General features: G+C 22.5%; 3 protein-coding genes across 3 annotated transcripts in view; 2 read left to right on the top strand and 1 right to left on the bottom strand.

Moving 5' to 3' along the window:
- LOC127283674 (uncharacterized) overlaps positions 1-19,110 on the top strand; it is a 339,220-nt gene that overhangs the window by 283,327 nt on the left and 36,783 nt on the right. The window lies entirely within an intron of this gene.
- LOC127283680 (repressor of RNA polymerase III transcription MAF1 homolog) lies at positions 50-7,743 on the top strand. Its single transcript, XM_051308698.1, has 5 exons — positions 50-1,070; positions 1,440-1,589; positions 3,729-4,010; positions 6,182-6,301; positions 6,386-7,743. Exons 1-5 carry the CDS (start codon positions 988-990, stop codon positions 6,453-6,455), a joined length of 705 nt encoding a protein of 234 aa, XP_051164655.1. The 5' UTR covers positions 50-987; the 3' UTR covers positions 6,456-7,743.
- LOC127283648 (ubiquitin carboxyl-terminal hydrolase CYLD) lies at positions 8,299-19,065 on the bottom strand. Its single transcript, XM_051308655.1, has 11 exons — positions 18,246-19,065; positions 16,367-16,472; positions 13,778-14,050; positions 12,816-12,994; positions 12,558-12,674; positions 12,251-12,468; positions 11,977-12,149; positions 11,077-11,373; positions 10,870-10,985; positions 10,522-10,738; positions 8,299-8,670 (listed from the first exon to the last, which is right to left on the bottom strand). The coding sequence occupies exons 1-11, from the start codon at positions 18,732-18,734 to the stop codon at positions 8,480-8,482; spliced, it is 2,376 nt and encodes a 791-aa protein (XP_051164612.1). The 5' UTR covers positions 18,735-19,065; the 3' UTR covers positions 8,299-8,479.

Below are 19,110 nucleotides of genomic sequence, written 5' to 3'. Positions count from 1 at the left end.
CCCGTGTACCCCGCGAGCATCTAAAAACCATTTGACTGTTCGTGACGCAGAAAGAGACGGAATAAAAAGTTTGGTGTGTTTGGACGCTTTGTGTATTCTATTTCTGTCACGTAGAAACGAGTTTTGTGCATATAACATTTATATGCAGTTATTTTAAATAGAATCAAGTGTTTTTCTTCATCAAATAGTGTAAAACATCAGAGTATCATCGTGAAAATAGTTTTTTTTTGTGACAATTGTTTTCGGTGTTATAATAATTGTATGATAGTATATTAACAATGTCAGTAGTAATCATGGATTGTTTTCGTCAGTAGCGCGTTTCTTGAGTAAAAGTTTTTTTGACAACTGATCCTTCACCTCAATATTGCCCTTCTCCAATATTTTTCATTTTAAGTGATCGCTGTTTGTCAAGAACCTATATATATATTGAAAAAAATAAAGAAAAAAAAAAACAGTGTTTTTTTTTCTCAGCCGGGGTCTTTTTTTTATATAGAGCGTCCCGCAGATCATTTTGAACTCGACGAGTCTACTTTTTCGCTGGCGAATCGCCCGCGAATAATTTTACTAAATCGAGTTAATTGCACCGGGAATTTAAAAAAATAAAAAAAAAACACCAGTGTTCATTTTAATACGAATTAATATTTTTGTTGATTTGTAATGTACCCAAAGTTTAGCACCGAGCGAAGAACCATTAAATCAACAATCAACTTCGTACACTCGAAGAGGAAAGGAATCTTCATACACAAGAAAAAAATGTTCAAAGACACAATAAGTCTTAGAAATCGTATAAGTTTTTTAACAGCTCGTCGCTACTGAACGATTTCATTGATAAGCTTTATTGGGATTTAAAAGTTTTTTCTTTTCTAAGACCAAAATCGATGAACGTATAAAGCTTTCATTGAACGAAAGATCCTGATCAATAACAAACGTGATCATTGTCATAAAGATCGTTTACCTGGAGGTAGGATCATAGGATTTTAAAACAAAATGAAGCTATTAGAGAGTTCACGATTTGAAGCCATCAACAGCGCTTTGTCAATTACCACTGGTGACAGTAAAATAATTGGAAGGTATTTTTCGTTGTTTTTCTTGTTATTATTATATTAAAATAATCGAAAGATATTTTTGTTATTTTTCACAGTTTATTTTTAATTATGTATTTACTTATTAATTATTTATTTATATATTTAACAATTTTGAAGTCTACAAAGTTTATATGATTAACGATTTTTTTTCAAAACAAAAAATTATGAAATATTTTTTTGCCAAAAAAAAATTTTTTCTTTTTTTAATAATTTCTTTATCAACAAGAAATTGAAAGAATTTTTTCATTGGAAAAAAAAATATTTTTTTTTTTTTAAATCATTGATCATAAACATTGTCAACTTCATCGTATGATATTAATTATAAAAATTGTTTGATTAACTTTTTTTTCATAGGATTGAAAGTTATTCTTGTAAAATGGCTGGAAATGATAAACAGCTTTATAAACGATTTAATTCAGAGCAAGGAGTTACACCTCATGATCTTCAAGCTCTTTCACCCCCGCAGACATCTCTTGGGACATCACCGGCTCAGGGTTACTGCAGGTAATGAAAATTTATTATTAATTTTCTCACCTATAAAGTTTACAATTTCATAAAGAAACGATGCTATATAGTCCGCAACGATTAGAAAACAAATTTTTTTTTTTTTTTATTTAGATGGAAAATTGTAAAATTTTTATCTAAAAAAATGTTTTTTTTTTAAATTTAAAAAAAAAATTTTTAAACATTAAAAAAAAATATATATTTATTCAAAAACTCGTTGATTATAAACGTTGTGAACTTTTAGAATTGTTCAAAGAAAACAATTTTTTTTTTTTCTAAAATATTATCATTACTAATTAACGTCGGTGAAGTTCACAATGTTTATTATCAACGATTGAGAAGAAAAAATATTATTATTATTTTTGATCTACAAAATTTTTTGCAACGTTTCTTGATCAACAATTATTTGGAAAAAAAATTTCTAGTCAAAAAATTAGTTATTATTTTTTGAGTGGAAAATATTTTTTTTTTTTTGAATCGTTGATCATAAACGTTGTAAACTTCACCAATGTACTAATTCTATAATTTGGAACTTAAAAAATATTTGATTATTTTTATACAATTACAGTTTGCTTTATTTGATTACATAATTGATGTTTGTTTACTTGATGAGATTTTTGATAATATTCGAATAATTATGAATTAAATCTTTCATGAGAAATAAATTAGTACGAGATATAGGCTAATGAGTTTCTGATTAATTGTTAATGAACTTGAATTTCAGTTTTACTGTATATAAATTTAATTAAGTAAATCAATAAGAGTTTGACCTTAAAATATTTTCCAAATAACATTTTATATATCTATTGAAAAAAAAAAAATTATTATAAATATTTACAATTTAAATATAAAATCTTCAAGTTGGCTAATTAAAAAAATAATTTTTAATTTTAAACTTTTTCTTTTATGTAATTTGATATTCTACCTTTTTAGTAAACTATAAAAAAAATGAGTAATTATATGAAAAATGAGTAATTTTTCGGAAAATAAATACAATTTGTCATTAATTTAAAACCGTGCATAAACCAGTCGAAAAATGCTGACTGCAACAACAGTTATTTTTTGAGATAACGCTTGCTGAGTAAACATATTAGATTATACCTATTCGTTATCAAAGTCTGTTTCATTGTAATTTTAAATGTAAAGAAAGAAAAGAGAGAAAGAGAGAGAGAGAGATTAAATCTGACTCTCTTTTGTCTTTAATTACTAATCCAAAATATAAATATTTATTTACAAAATTTGTAAGCGAAATGTGATAACGCTGTTAAATTAATTACTCAGGGCGGTATAAACAAGTGATAATTAATTATCAAAAAAAAAAAAAAAAATGATACAATGAAATAAATTGAATATTGCTATTTCATTAAAAAATTTAGATTTATCAATTTATGAATAAAGTACCATTGAATAATTTAATTTGAGAATTTATTTTTTTTTTAACATTTTCAGGTTTCGCACTTATCTATTAAAAGATACTGTTTGCAACTTTTTCTTTAGTTTGCTACTATTTGACTACTTTTTTCAACCTTGTGCTATTAAAAGCTATTTGATTTTAGAATTTTAAAAATATTTTCAAATTTATTTACAATATAACATTTTTTAAATTTATTTAATATACAGACGGGCAAAACATTCATGAATTAAATTTATTTTCTATTTATTCTTTTAATTTTCTAAAATTCTTATGTTTTTTTTTTCGTCCTAAACTCTTCGATATTTAAAAATTTTATTTTGCACTTACAAGAACAATTATCTAACAATTGAAAATTGATAATTAGACATTTAAAAATAAATATAAAAAGATTAAATAAAATTAACATAAATAATAACAATTAAATAAGCTATTATTTTCATTTGTAATTTTACTGTTACGATTTTACTAAAATTGTTATTAATAATAAAAAAACAATAACTAACTTTCACGTAATTATATAAAATAAAAAGTTAGTTTTGAAAAAGTTTAAGAACTAAATAATTAACTGATAAATAAATCAATTTTAAACTTTCTAAAATAAAAAGAGGACTAATTTGAGGGGGAAATATTTTTTTCACTGTTTTTTATTTATCATCTTTGGAGTGCGAAGCCTGCATTTTGTAAATTAATTTTTTTTTTTTAATGTAAATAATTTTTCATTTTAGTCGTAGTATTTCTGGGGACGAGGATGGCCCACTGTGTGACACGATAAGTCGTAAAACTTTGTTTTACTTGATTGCCACCTTGAATTCAGCTTTTCATCCTGACTATGATTTTTCCGATGCAAAGAGTCACGAATTCAGTAAAGAGCCAAGTTTACAATGGGTGATGAACGCTGTCGACAGCAATCTTAGCGCTACAGCAGGAGATCATTATCGTACTCTTCGTACTGCACTTTGGGCTGCTGTAGAAGATGAAATTTCAATGAAGGAGTGCGACATTTACAGGTAATAGAAACAAATCATTAAAATATTGCCAATTATTATAAATAATTAAGAGACATAAATTGTCCCTTGTTTTCAATTTTTTCACCTATTTTCGCAAATTTTTTTTTAACTATATATATTTATTTATTAACCTTTAGATGGTACAATAAAGCAGTGCCTTTGTTAACAAAATTTAAAAATTAAAAAAATTCCGGTACTCTAATGGTTAATTTTATAATTATTTCACTTATTTTTAAATTTAAATTACAATTAAAAAAAAAAAAATTTCGTTATTCAAATTTTACCTCTTAAAAAAATTGAAGTTATATTAAACTTTTTGTTAAAATTAACTTTTTTTATACTTTAAAAAAAGTTAAATTACAAAAAGTACTTAAAATTTAAGTTCATGAATTTTTTGAACTTGTAGATTAAAAAAAAAACAACTCTATATCTGTAAGTGCATTCAACTTTTTTCAGATATTGAAATTTTTCTAAAGAAATCGAAATATTTTAAAAGTTATTCAACTTTTGCGATAAGCACTTGAATATTTCAGAATAAATTCATTTCTTTTTTTTCAATAACACTTTATGTTTTTTAAAGAAAAACTGAAAATGTCCTCGAAAAATGCTGGCATTTTTTCAAAGAAATTTAAATAAATTTAGACGGACGTAGTTTATTTTAAAAGTTTGTTAATTTTTTTCCAATCGGTGTAAACAATTTTTAAACACTATGCTAAATAATAAATAAATTTTAAGAATTTCTAAAATAAAAAAAAAAATTGAAAAAAAACGAGAATTTTATAGAAAATTTAAAAAAATACAATGTTAAAGAACTGTAAAATCGAGCATATTAGAAATTTCTTAAAATAAAAGAAAAATTTGTAAAAGTAAATAAATAAATAAATTTAAAGAATTAGTAACTACAAAAAAAGGAGAATTTGAGGGGAAAAAATCAGTTTAAAAAACAAAAATTTTAGAAAATCGAAAATTAAAAAAAAATGTAGAAAACGGAAATTAAAAGAAAATTTAATATTTTTAAATATTGCAAAATAATAATAATAATACTAAAACAGAATTTGAGGAGAAAAATAGAAATTACGGAAAAAGAGAAATTCTGATAAAAATTTATATTTTCAATAAAATTCCTTACTAATTTCCGGTTTTACCGGTTAGCAGATATACTGTATTCAACTTTTTATATATATATATATAAAAAAACACATAAATATCATTGAAAGTATTGATTTTTTTAAAAAAGAAATTCAAATTTTTCCAAAATTACTAAATTTTTTATAAGAAATCAGACTGCATCAGACTATATTACCCATATCTCAAACAACGTCTTTGCACCTAATTTTTGAAAAATTAACGATTTTGTGTAATAATTTTAATTATAACTTTTCCGAAATTTAATTATTTTTAATAATTTTTATAATATTCTTCAAAAATTGAATAATCTGAAAGCATTTTTCGATTAAATAATTTCAATTTTTTTCACTAATTTCTAATAAATTATTTATCAACAGAAATCATCAAAAAATTTTAATTAAAAATTATTTGAAGTTCAATTAATTTGAAAAGTCAGAATTCTAAATCTTTGAAAATTCAATTACTTAAAAAAAAATTATTTGATTAATTATTTATGGTTCTTTTCATTTATTGGGTAAAATATGCAACATTTTTAAGAAGTGCAAAAGATATAAAAAATGTATTTTAATAAGATCATATAACTTTTGTCTAAATTTATTTTTTAATTTTTCATATTTTATCCAATAAACGAAAAAAACCATAAATTTTATGACTTTTTTTTATGGTTTTCACCATAAAAATCAAATTTTCAGGTATTGTTACTATGATTTTCGTAATCAATGCATTAAAATACATAAGAGTACGTAGTATAAAAAAAACAAAAATATTTTTAAGTAATTCAAAATGAAAATTTTTTTTTTAAATTCCAAAAATATTGAAAAAATCATTTGCCCACGATCGCACTAGGCTTTAAAAAATTTGAAAAAAATCATGAAATTCTAATTAAATTTAATTAAAATAAAAAATGGACTTTTTCGACTTTTTTGGAATGTAAATCTAAAACTAAAAAACGTAACTAAATACTAAACTAAAATAATTTTTTTTGCGCCTTAAAGTCGATCCGAGGCCTTTAATATTATAAAATAAATAAATTTCATTTGCAGTTACAATCCAGATTTAGCATCTGATCCATTTGGAGAGGATGGATGTTTGTGGTCCTTTAATTACTTTTTCTACAATAAAAAACTTAAGAGAATCGTATTCTTCACATGCAGAGCAATAAAGTAAGATTGAAAAAGAAAATATATGTTTAATTCTTAAATTTTACGAAGAAAATTTTATTAAAAAAAGAAAAAATTATTGTGCAGTCCAATCTATGCGCTGGATTCTGGCATTGGGAGCGACTTTGCAATGGATGAAGATGAGGAAGAATATTAGCTTTAAGCTACATACTTTGAACTTTAGAAGTTTCCATAATAATTATTTCAATATGAAAAATCTTTATATTATATATCTGTTCCCGAGGAACAGTTTCTATTCTCTATTTCTATACAAATGTGAAATTCTTTTCTCTCGACTAATTTCTATCATTTTCAAAATTATTGACTTGTGATAGCATTCTTTTATGCATTGATACTTATATATATAAAATTATATATATTGATACCTATATATACTTATATATATATAAAATATGTTAATTTTACGTGATCAACTTCCTGGTGAAATATCTATAATAAATAAATGTAAAATCCTCGAAATGAAATATCTATTCTTGCAATTATGCTGGAAGAAGCATGCTTAAAATCCTTGGGATTTGTTTTATTATTGAAAAGTAGTTTAAACAAAAAAAACAGAGTTCATATTTCATATTATCAACTTAAGTATAAAATTTATCCATTTCATTGTGTACGTTTTGAATTACTAATTTACGTATGTAAATGAGTTGCGTGTTATTATGTATTTGCTCATAATTGAAAAGTAGTTTAAGAAATATACAGAGGTTAATGGAAAATTAAGTTTTCAATTTAATAATTTAATTTGCAATTTCTATTTAATGTTTCATAATTAATAATTGTGTTTGACACAACGAGAAATCAATTCCTATAAGCGAATGATTGATATTTAAATATTCTTTTTAAAATAATTTTCATTGGAATTCGTATAACGTTTGTAGAAAATTGTTTTATTTTAATTTAATTAACAAACAGTTTACACACAACAGTGCAGTGCACTATAAAGTTTTTCTTTTCTTTCTTTTTTATGTAGAACGATTTAAATTACTCTAAATAATATGATGATTTTCAATTAAAAATTTTCCAGACCTCAATCATGATCATTTGATCATTCATCCAATAAAAAATGTATCACAAAACGATGTTTCACAGAATTTTGTATTAATGTGATTAGAAAACAAAATCCATGAAATTGTAACTTTAGGTTACGATGCACTTATGTAATTGTATTTAAAAACAGTTTGAAAAATACATCTTCTAATTGCTTATTCCCTATAAAGTCGTTTATTAGTTATAAGCTTATTGCACTAATGTATTGTAATATCAATATAAGTTTATTTTAAAATACTTTAATTCGATTTTTAAATCGAAATTTAAAATTATGTACTACATGAATATTTAGAGGAAGAAAAAATCAAATTGTAAGTAGACATGTAAAAGGCGTATATATTAGTGTTAAAAGGCTGTTTATCAGACATAAGTTTTTTTTTTTTAAAAAACGTCAGTATGGGAGGCAGAAATGTATAGAGAGAAAACAAATCAAAAGAGGATGTACATACTTTAATTTTGTATGGAAACATACAAATTAATCATTGAAATTTAATAATTCTCTTTTTAATAGACGACAATTTTCTCTTTTTTCATAACAAGACAAAAAAAATTTTCCTTTTTTTTTATATATATATAACTGTCACAGTCTCAAAATGTTAAAATTTTCACGTTGTCACAATTGTATAACAATGGCTGTGAACTATTTGAAATTTATCACAAATATTTATTTGAGAATTTTTAAATAATTAAATTCAAATAATAAATATATAAACATATCTGGAATTAATTTTTATTTTATCTCAATGTGATATAATTAAAAATAGTTGGAACAATATGCACATAAACATTAATTTGATCTCGAATGACACATATATAAATATAAATATATATATATATTATATAAAATTGCGTTAAAGTAGAATTTTCAAGAGAAACATTCGATGAACTAAAGAAATAAATTATACTATATTGTATAGAACTTCTATTTTTAATGAAAAAAAAAAGAAACACTTTACTTAAAAGTTATCTTACAAATTTATTGTGTTATACATCATTCTCTTTGTGCCCAATCTGACCGATTTTTTTAAAATCGATGCAGGTTAATGTAAGAATTAAAATATTAAACTAAAAAAAAAAATTAATCTAACTTACCTATTGCGTTGTTCAATTAAGTTTTTATTTATACATCATAACATCTGGCGACTGGTACATACACATATATGCATCACAAAATAATCGTTTTGCATGCTCTGGTAATTGACGATCGTCAGTTACTTTTGACAATTTATTAGCTCCTTCCTCACTCAACCAATGTGGAAAGTCGGGACAAGGAACCATCTCGGGAATATTGTAACCATTTTGTTCTCCTGAAACAAATTTTATTTATTATTGATTCAAATCATTATATTTCAGTCATCGCGGTCTAATTTTTAAAAAATTGATATTTTCAAAAATGATATCTAGGGAATCAAATAAAAAGAATTATTATAATACAGGCCTAGGATTATACGACTTTTTCTGACTATTTATCGAAAATACGTTTTTTTGGACTTATTTTAATAAGATGCGACTTTTTTTTACATTTTTTTTTTACAAAATTTTTAAACAAAATACGTATTTTTTAATATACAATACAGATCTTCAATTTAATTATTTAACAGATTTTTAACTAAAATTTTTCTATAAAATAAATATTTTTAATAATTTTAATGAAATTCTTCACAAATTTAATTATCTTAAACTATTTTTCAATTAAAAATTTTACAAAATTTAACAATTGTTTACAATTTTAAAAAAACTCAGTAAATAAAATTACCAAAGATTTTCCATTTAAAACCTTTTAAAATTTCCAATCTAAAACTTTCTGAAACTTACTTATTTTTAAAATTTTCCATCTAAAACTTTCTAAAATTTAATAATTTCAATTATCACTTTTTCAAAATTCAATTATGTTTAATGATTTTTGTAATACATAATCAAAATTATTCAAAAAGTATTTTTCAATTAAAAAATTTTAAAGTTCAATTTTTGTCTTTAATTTTTAATAAATTCTTCAGCAACAGAAATCATCAAAAAATTTCAATTCAAAATCACTTGAAGTTCAATTAATTTCAAATATTTCAATTTAAAATCTTCTAAAATTTAATTATATCTAAAAATGTCAACTGTAACTTTTTCAAAATTAAATAATTTTAAATGATTTTTATAATATTCTTTGAAAATTAAATAATATGAAAGCATTTATAATTAAAAAGAAAGAAATCACAAAAAATTTCAATTAAAATTATTTGAATTCAATTCTTTTCAAAAATCTCAATTTAATACCTTCTAAAATTTAATTATTTCTAAAAATGTCAATTGTAACTCTTCCAAAATTTAATAATTTTAAATTATTTTTATAATATTCTTCAAAAATTCATTTATTTAAAAGCATTTTTTAATTAAAAATCACTTAAAGTTGAATTAATTTGGATAATCTGAATTGTAAATCTTTGAAAATTCAATTATTTAAAAAAAATAAAATATTATATGATAAATTATTTTAAATTTTGTAAAATTTAATTACTGTCTGAAATTAATTAAAATCTTTTGAAATTCAATAATTTCTAAAAAAATTTAACTATAACTCTTTCAAAATTAAATTATTTTTAATAATTTTAATATTTCTTTAAAAATTCAATTATGTATTGAAAAAAGTTTCGAATAAAAATTCTAAAATTGAATTGTTTTCAGAAATTTGTCCTACTTAATTAAAATTGAGGAATTAATAAAATGGATTTAATATGGGGCATTCCATGGGAGATTTTCATTGAAAATTTTTTTTTCCCCGAAACATTTTTTTTCTTTGTTGACGTTAAATTTCAAAAAATCATAACTTTCTTCATTTTCATCAAATAAAAAAATAAAAAAAATACGTATTTCCTTATTTTTCATATAGATTTCGAAAAAAAATGTTTCGGGGAAAAACAAATTTTCAATGAAAATCTCCCGTGGAATGCCCCATATGAATTTAATTAAAATAAAAAAATAGACTTCTTCGACTTTTTTTTGAAATGAAATCGACTTTTTTTAGCGCCTTAAAGTCGATTCGAGGCCTGATAATTAAAAAAAAAATTTCTTAAATTCATTTTTATATTTTCGTTAGAAAAAGATGTTGAATTTTTTGATTAGCTAGTTTATATTTAATCGTAATTCGTAAATGAGAGATATATAATTACCCTTTCGATCGGCCATGGAATCAAAGAAGCACCATGGAGCTTCTGAACCAGGTCCACATTTTACAAACGAAACGTAATGTGAAGTTTCAATACAAACAACGGCAAATAATTCCAGATATAATCGAGGCACAGGACAATGTTCTTGAAGAGCTGTGTAATCCATTGGAACTGTAAGTTCTTTTGGTTTGTGATTTATTCTCCTTTCGTGTCGATGAGCCTAAAAAAAAAATAAATCAACTTTATTGAAAATAAATAAAAATTTTGAAAAAGATAAAACAAAACATATTTTTTATTGTAAGCGACATTACAAAAAATACAAAGCAAAATTTAATAATTTTTTATTTTTACCGTTTCCAAACATTCGGTGCAAAATGCTATACTCTCGAGACCCTCTCCACATTCACCGTAACATTGTTTGCACTCGTAAACTGCCAATTTTGAACAAACTGTACATTGTCTAGGAGCTGAAATAAAAGTGAGGATAAGAAAAAAATTTATTTATTCTAAGAATTTTTTTTTTTGAATAATAATTTAGTCTTAGAAAAAAGGCCTTACAATCTTCTATTATATCGGTCACGTCCAACAGTAACGTGGGTTGGATTTTTGGATACATTTTAAAAGATTTTCCAAAACGAGGCATTTGTATGATCAGACATGAAGGAACTTCTTTCAGTCTTATATTACTAGTTAAAAAACTTTGTTCAAGTAATTGTTGCACTGTTGGCAAACTAAGTTGTTCGTCTTTTTCCACAAAAAGTTGATAGTGATATGCCTCTTGTCCGGAACTTAATTTTAGAAAAGGCTCTGCATTTAAGATTTGAGCCACTAAAGATGTTAAAAATTCTTCTGGATCTAAAAGAAAATTAAATGAACTATATTGGGAAAAATTAGAGAAATGTCAGTTCAGTTTTTTTTTTACCTATTTAAAATTTTGTGACCTATTTCATCTATTTTGAAAATTTATTACCGTTTTTACCTTTGTTTCTTAATATTTAAAAAATAATTAAATTGAGGGACATTGTTTAGGAATGTTAAAAAATAATTTATTGACCATTCAATTGACCCAAGTTTTAATTTATTAAAATTTTTCATTGATTTAAAAAGTATTTATGCCAAATTTCAATAAATAAATTCAAAAATATTTTATTCAATAAATTTGAATTTAAATTAGTTGAAGCATTTATTGATTAGAATTTTAATCAATCTAAATTTAAATTAATTTTAATTCTAATCATTCATTAATTCTATCAATCTAAAAATTCAATTTATCCAAATTTAAATCTGTTCAAATTTTCATTTAGCAAAATTTCAATTTAATTTAAAGTTATTCGATTCAAAATTTAATTGATCCAAATTTTATTTTAAATTTCAAGTGATCCAACTTTTAATTAATTCTAATTTTTATTAGTAAAAAAAAATTTATTAATTAAAATTTTAATGAAATACAAATTTTACCTTTCTCTTCGCTGGTAAGCCCTGAAATTGATGATAATTTTTCAAGTAATGTTCTTAATTTCATAACACGATCAGCTCTTACGTAAAAATGTTTTCTCAATGGATTTACAATTTCCTCACGAAGCACTCTTTGAACTTCTTCATATTGAACGCAATCTTTATCATTTCGCGGTCTAAAATATTTTAAAAATTAAAAAAAAAACTCTTAGCTACATTCTTAATTTAATTTAATAAATAATTAATATAATTAAAATTTGGTTATTCAAATTATTACCTGAATAAAAGATTATCAAAAACACTGGTAAATGTAAACATGCTAAAAAGTGTTGCATCCAAATAACATGAATTGTGATGGCCTTGAATACCTCGATTTTTACCACAAATTTTCTCCAAATCACCTTTGACTGAAATTGGACGCACCATTCCAACAACTACAGAGCTTTCCATATTTCCAAAATTATCAATATTTATTCTTGATTTTTGACTATCGACCTTTTTAAAAATGATAAAATAATTTTTTTTTTTAATTAAATGAAACATTAAATTGTATGATTTTTAAGTTCAAAAAAAAAGCAACTCACAGGAATATCGAATTGATGACATTTTTTAATATCTGTAAAAAAGGCTCTTTGCGGTCGACACTCAAAATATCTTTCATCTTTGTAAATTCCATCTGTTCCTAAATGATGATCATCATCCTAAAATTTTTATAAAAAATCTTGATAGTAAAAATTTCAATATTTATAAAAAATAAATTTTCAAAAACTTTTTAAAATTTTCTTTAAAATTAAAAACTGTCTTTTTTTAAATAATAGCAACAAAAATGTTTTATTTTTTACCAATTCAACAGCTGCCATGGTTTTTCCAGGAGGAAGACCTCGTGGCGTGCCAATCCATCTAACAACACCAGAACGTGTTTCTTTATCCAAAAGCACTTTAACATTCGATCCAATGCACAAATTTCCCGTATCCGAAACTAATCCATGTTTATTGTTTTCTTCTATTTCAGTTTCATCATCTATAGAAAAAAAAAATATATATATTAAACATTTTTTTCTACTCTCCAGTGGCAATAGAAAACTTTTTTTTCTCTCTACTCTTCAGTGTCAATAGAAAAAAAAAAAAAAAAAACAATAAAAGTGGAACTAATTTTGAAAAAAAATATTATTTCAAAAGGGAATTTCCTTTTATTTTTTTGAATTTCGATAATTACATACTTTTTTCATCACTTTGTAACCAATTATCATCGTCATCATCATCGTCATTGTTATTTACATTATTAAAATCAGAATCCGTATCACTATTCCAATTTCTTTGCAAAAGAAAAAGGGGTATATCTTGAACAATTGCCGCCATTTCATAACAAAATTTACAATAGATGAAAGATTCTTCGCGGCGGTATAACAGTCTACGAGACTAAGGACGGAATACGCGACTGTATCTAAATTTAAACGCTTTTCGTTATTTTTATCTAACTCTTTACGGTATGCGGAAGACCGGTCAAGAACAAACTTGCATTATTTACAATATGCAAATTAACCATGAAAAACTTCTAAATAACCATTAAATGTAAATAATATCAATATAAAAATAATTTAATAATAAAAATAGTAAAAAAATAGTAAAATTAATAAATAAAACATGAAAATAAAATAGAATTAAAAAATAAATAATATAAAATTAATAATTTCAAAAAATGTATAAAAACTATTGAATAAATAAATAAATAAATAAAAATTTTATATAGAATAATTTGTATATTTCTTGTTAAAAATTATTGAAATAATGGAAAAATAATTACCAAAATGTAATAAATTAAAATCCTCAGAATTTCTGCTTCCTTTTCCATTATCACTTGTAGACATTTTCCCTAAGGACTGCATTGTATTAGCCAAGGATACATCTTTGGAAAAAGATATAAGTTCTCGATTATTGTTAGCGCTATCATCAAATCCATATTTATCGAAAAATGAATCATTTGTTTCTTGTCTAATTTTCATGCAATCATTGTTACGGCTGTTGCCACTGTTGTGATAATCTCGTTTTGACATGACAATGTCATTATGCAAATAACCTATTAAATAAAAAATAAAATGATACTCAGTATATAAATATAGAAAACTGAATTTTATTAAAATAAAAAAAAAAAACTAAAAATATTTTACAAATAATAAATGTTGGATTAAACCATTATATTTCGATCAAAGTTATTGTAGTCTAATTTAAAAAAAAAATTGAAACTATCAAAAATAATTTTATATGATATTCTAGGGAACGAAATAAGAATTATGTTTTTCTTCATCAAAAATCTAAATTGCTGAAAAAAATTTTTTCAACTGTTTAAATATATTGTAAACATAATTTTGAAGATTTCCTCCAAGTTTTATTAACAAAAAAAAAAAAAAAATTTGTTATTTTTATTTGTTTATTTATCTCCTTATACACGGGCATCACGAAGCTGAAGTACGCAACGTTTATGATAAACGATTTTTTTAAAAAAAATAATTTTTTAAAATGAAAAATTCTATAATTTTTTGCCTACAAAATTTTTTTTTTTTTATAATTTGTTGATTAATGAAAACTACAAAAAATATTTTTTAGGCAAAAAATTATAGAATTTTTCATTTTAAAAAAATTATTACTTTAAAAATCGTTTATCATAAACGTTGCGTACTTCAGCTTCGTCCGGGCATCGCCCTTTATTGCAAAATAAATAGAATTAACATAAAACAAATCAACCTTAGAACAAATTTATTCACACAAAAATTCTATTAATTTATGTTTAAATAAATATTATTCAAAGGTTAAAAAAATCAATTTATTTTAATTATATGTAAAAGAAAATATAAAATATTTCTTTGTTTGTATAATTAAGAAAAATTTTTATTTAGTACTCCAGAGTAAAATAATAAAAGATAAAAAAATACAAAAATATTATTTAATAATTTTTATTGAATTCGGAGAAATACATGGATTTTCGTTTTTTTTTTTTTTTAAATAGCCTTTTCACTTTTTTAAAGTTTAATCAATTTTTTCTCGTTGCCAGTGACAATAAAAATAAAAACATTTGAGTTACATTGTAGGCAAAATATTAAACTATTATTGAAAATAAGAACCAAATTAAAATAATTTACTATAAAAATTTAACATAAAGAAGAATTGCGCTTTCCATATTTACCTCTGATGTTTAATAATTCAAAATTTCTTGACACTTTTTTCATTTTTATTTTAAATATATATATATACAATAAGTATTAAGTTCAATGTATGCAATTTTTTTTATTTTTTCAAACTTTGCAATTTACAATATTTTCGTTAAACGAAAAATTAAAAAAAAAATTCCACTTTTGCAAAATTTAAATCGAACTGATATCTATCTACACGTACCAAAAGTTTCGCGTTGGTTTTTAGTTTATTTTAAGAGGTAAAAAATATTAAAATTTTTTTTTCTTTTATTTTCTTTTCATTTATTTTATTATTTTATTTATTTTTTATTTATTTTTCTAAATAAAATATAAAATAAAATAAAAAATAAAATAAAACTTCTTTTATTTTCAGGTTAATACATGTAATTTGTTTGAAGTTAACGTTAGTTCATCATGTTGTCTAACTTCAGTTTTGAAATATTACATGCATTAAACTAAAATTAAAAGTAAATAATCCTCATGAGGAAGCATTGTAATACAAAAAAAATACAATTTCGTTTCGATTTAAATATTGTGATGGTGGCAAATTTTTTTATTTTTCTTTAACGGAGATATTAAGTTTTAAATTTAGCAAAAAATACAGAAATTTCGTATTTTGAACTTATTATTTCTTTTTTATATTTAAAGTGAAAATAAATAAACTGTCAAGAAATTTTGTGAGTTCTTTTCATTTACTTACTTCATATTATTTAAGACAAAATTTGTTTTAATTAATGTGCCTAAAGTTCTTAACGTTCAATTGAATAAAAAATTTGTTCACTACTTTTTTAACATCAAATTTCATTATAAAATATTGCTTTCTATATCCTACAATAAATTAATAATTTATTAAATATTTAATGTACTTTCTTATTTTTCATTGCATGCTGTTTATTAATTTAAAAAAAAAAAATTATTTTGATTGAATGTTCAAAATTTCGAGCACATAATTACTCCATTTAAAAAAAAAATATTTGTCATTTATTTAATTCCCTATAGATATCATACAGAATAAATTTTGAAAGTATCAATTTTTTTTAAATTAGTCGGCGAAGACTTTGAAATATAATGATCTGATCAGGTTGTAAAATAATTTTTCAAAAAATTACTTAAAAAATATACCATTAGTCTAATTAGTCATTTTCTTTAAAAAAAAATTTACAATAAAAATATATTTAATTGATCAAATATTAAGAATTCATTACCTTTTTCAATACTTCTTGTTGTGTCTAAAGTTTCTTGATTACAAGGTGTAATACTGTTTACTGCTGCAAATTTAACACTAAATCCATTGAGTAAATCTCTACTTTCCTGAAAAAAAATTTCACAATTTTCAAAATATATTTAAAAAATACAATAAATTATATCCTTAATCTAAAAATTAAATTATATCAAATAAATAAAATATTTAACTTTACCAGACTTCGAAGCGTAGTAAGAGACTAAGAAAAGTATGAAAAAGTATCATTTTTTAAAAAAAAAGTATTCTCAAAATTGCAAAAAAAAGTGGCATCTTTAAAATGAAGTAAAATTAGTTTTCTAAGTTTGACGTTAAAGTGTAAATATTCTCTTGTTTAAAAAAAATTGAAAGAAAAAATTCTGAGGAATAAAATTAACATCATTTTTCTTCTGATTATTTAAAAAAAAAAACTTTCTATTGTTAAATTTCGATTATCTTTTTGTTTTTGGCACAACGGTAGGAGCGTTTATATTATTCCTTAATAATGATTTTTCACATAAATTTTTATTTAACAAAATAGCATTTAACACAAAATTTCTTCTAAACGAATGTTTACTTAAAGGAATTTTCAAAGTACAGAATTTTTATTAAAATTTCTCTTTACCCAACTGTTTCTTGAAAAGAATTCTAATTTAAATTATTTTCAATTTATTAGAATTCTCATTCAGTAGTATTTTAAGTAATTCGAAGTTTTAAATCCTAGAACTTGGAATTGGAAGCTTACATAAAATATTTAGTATTGTAAAACAACAATTTTAATTAAAAAAATCAATTATTTCTAAAAATCTTAACTCGAACTCTTTCAAAATTCAATTATTTCTAAAATTTCTATCTAAAATTCTTTGCTAAATAAATAATTTCCAATAAATTTTATTTAATTATTAAAAAATTCAATTAAATAAAACATTTTTTAATTAAAAATTCTGTAAAATCTAATTACTGTTTGAAATTTTGTTAATAATTTTCAGAAATTCTAATTTACTAATTTTTTTAATTGAACATCTCCTAAAATTCAATTATTAAAAATTTTTATTAAAATTTTTTGTTGAAATAATTATTTCTAATAACTTTAATCAAGATCATGTCATTTCAATTATTTAAAAAAATTTTCAATTCAAAATACTTTAAAATTCAATTATTGTCTGAATTTCGGTTAAATTAGATGAGCCAAAATTTCTGAACGTTCAAATGAACAAAATATTTTTTTTCAATCTATAAATTATTAAAAATTATAAGGTTAATGTAAAATGAAACAGTAAATTAAAGAAATATTAAATTAATAACTTCTTTTTAGATATTTAAATCAATATATTTTGTAATAAAGTTCATACTTAAAGAAGTTACAAAAAAAAATGTTGTTCATTTGAACGTTCAAAACTTTTGGCCCATTAAATTAGAATTATTAAAAAAAAAAAAAAAAAAAAAACAGTTGGGTAAAGAGAAATTTTGTAAAATAAAAATTCTATTAAAAAATATTTGCCAAATTAAAAATTCTATTGAGTAAAATGTCGTTTAAAAAGAAACTATGTTAAATGCTATATTGAAAATTGAAAATTTGTGTAAAAAATAATTATATAAAGCAGTAGTTTACGCGACCAATAATAAATCGCTTGGCGAGCTTTTAGGAATCAAACAAATTCGCTAAAATTTAAAATTCTTGAATTCGGTCATATTTTTAAAATTATTTTTTGAAGAAAGTAGCATTTAGTGGTTTTTGGTCAAAATTACTAGTAAAAAAAGTAGCCTTGTCGAAAAAAATATCAAAAAAGTAAAAAAGTATGTCACTTCGAAGCCTTCTTACCATTCAATAATTAAATTAAGAAAATAAAATTTCATCAATTTACCAATGATTCAAGACCAAAATAAACTCCATTTCCTGATTCAGGTACCGGTCCAATAAAATTGACAGCCATTAATTCGACAGTTGAACTTCCATTTGGTGTATACCAAACTTTATCATTTTCACGAATATTTTCAATATCTTCGCACAATTGTTTATTATTTGCTATTTTCACTCTTTCATTATAATCAGAAACTGCAGCTAAATAATGCCATATTTTTTTCGATACAATAATAAGATCATGAATATGACATTTCCATTCAGTATTGGACCAAATACGTTCAGGTGGATCTTTAATTCGAATTCGAATTATATCCAATTCTTTGCCAACTGATTCAACGAGCATTCCTAATTTTAATGTACTAACATTAACATCACATTTTCCTGATATTCTATTTAAAATTGTATCATTTTTCGCAACATACTGATGTTGTATCTTTAAATGTTCCTGATAAATCATTTTGCTGCTACTACTACTACTCCAATCGTCCATTGCTCGAATTTAAATAAAATTTTTTTATCGTTTTTAAAATAAAACCAATTTATTTATTTTTAGTAATTACGTAAAAGTCAATTCATTTCTATGTAAAAATTTTTTTATTATCATATACAAATACTTTATAACCACAAAACACTTTTTGAATATAGGAGTTTTTAAAATTACATTCCACAAAAAAACACGTCCATCAAGGACGTGTTAATATTTTTCACAATATCACATTATTATTGTTTAATGCAGAATTAAATTTCAATTTAATTATAAAATTTGTTTTTAAATAATAATTAAATAACTATGACATTGAATAAATTACATTTTCATTTTTCTATATTGCTTGATTGTTGACAGTGTATTGTGTATTTTCACTAAG

The sequence above is a fragment of the Leptopilina boulardi genome, unplaced genomic scaffold (genome assembly GCF_019393585.1).
Source record: "Leptopilina boulardi isolate dan_hultmark-lab unplaced genomic scaffold, ZJU_Lbou_2.1 LbouV2_310, whole genome shotgun sequence".
In the NCBI taxonomy this organism is placed as follows: domain Eukaryota; kingdom Metazoa; phylum Arthropoda; class Insecta; order Hymenoptera; family Figitidae; genus Leptopilina; species Leptopilina boulardi.
Note: the sequence above shows the minus strand (reverse complement) of the source record. Positions and strands in the feature narration are given on the sequence as shown.

Coding starts and splice junctions, on each gene's coding strand:
- LOC127283680 (XM_051308698.1), top strand. CDS start 988: ATGAAGCTATTAGAGAGTTCACGATTTGAAGCCATCAACAGCGCTTTG. Junction 1,071..1,439: donor GACAGTAAAATAATTGGAAG/GTATTTTTCGTT, acceptor TTTTTTTCATAG/GATTGAAAGTTATTCTTGTA. Junction 1,590..3,728: donor CCGGCTCAGGGTTACTGCAG/GTAATGAAAATT, acceptor TTTTCATTTTAG/TCGTAGTATTTCTGGGGACG.
- LOC127283648 (XM_051308655.1), bottom strand. CDS start 18,734: ATGGACGATTGGAGTAGTAGTAGTAGCAGCAAAATGATTTATCAGGAA. Junction 12,150..12,250: donor TTTGATAATCTTTTATTCAG/GTAATAATTTGA, acceptor AAAATATTTTAG/ACCGCGAAATGATAAAGATT. Junction 11,374..11,976: donor GCTTACCAGCGAAGAGAAAG/GTAAAATTTGTA, acceptor ATTTTCTTTTAG/ATCCAGAAGAATTTTTAACA.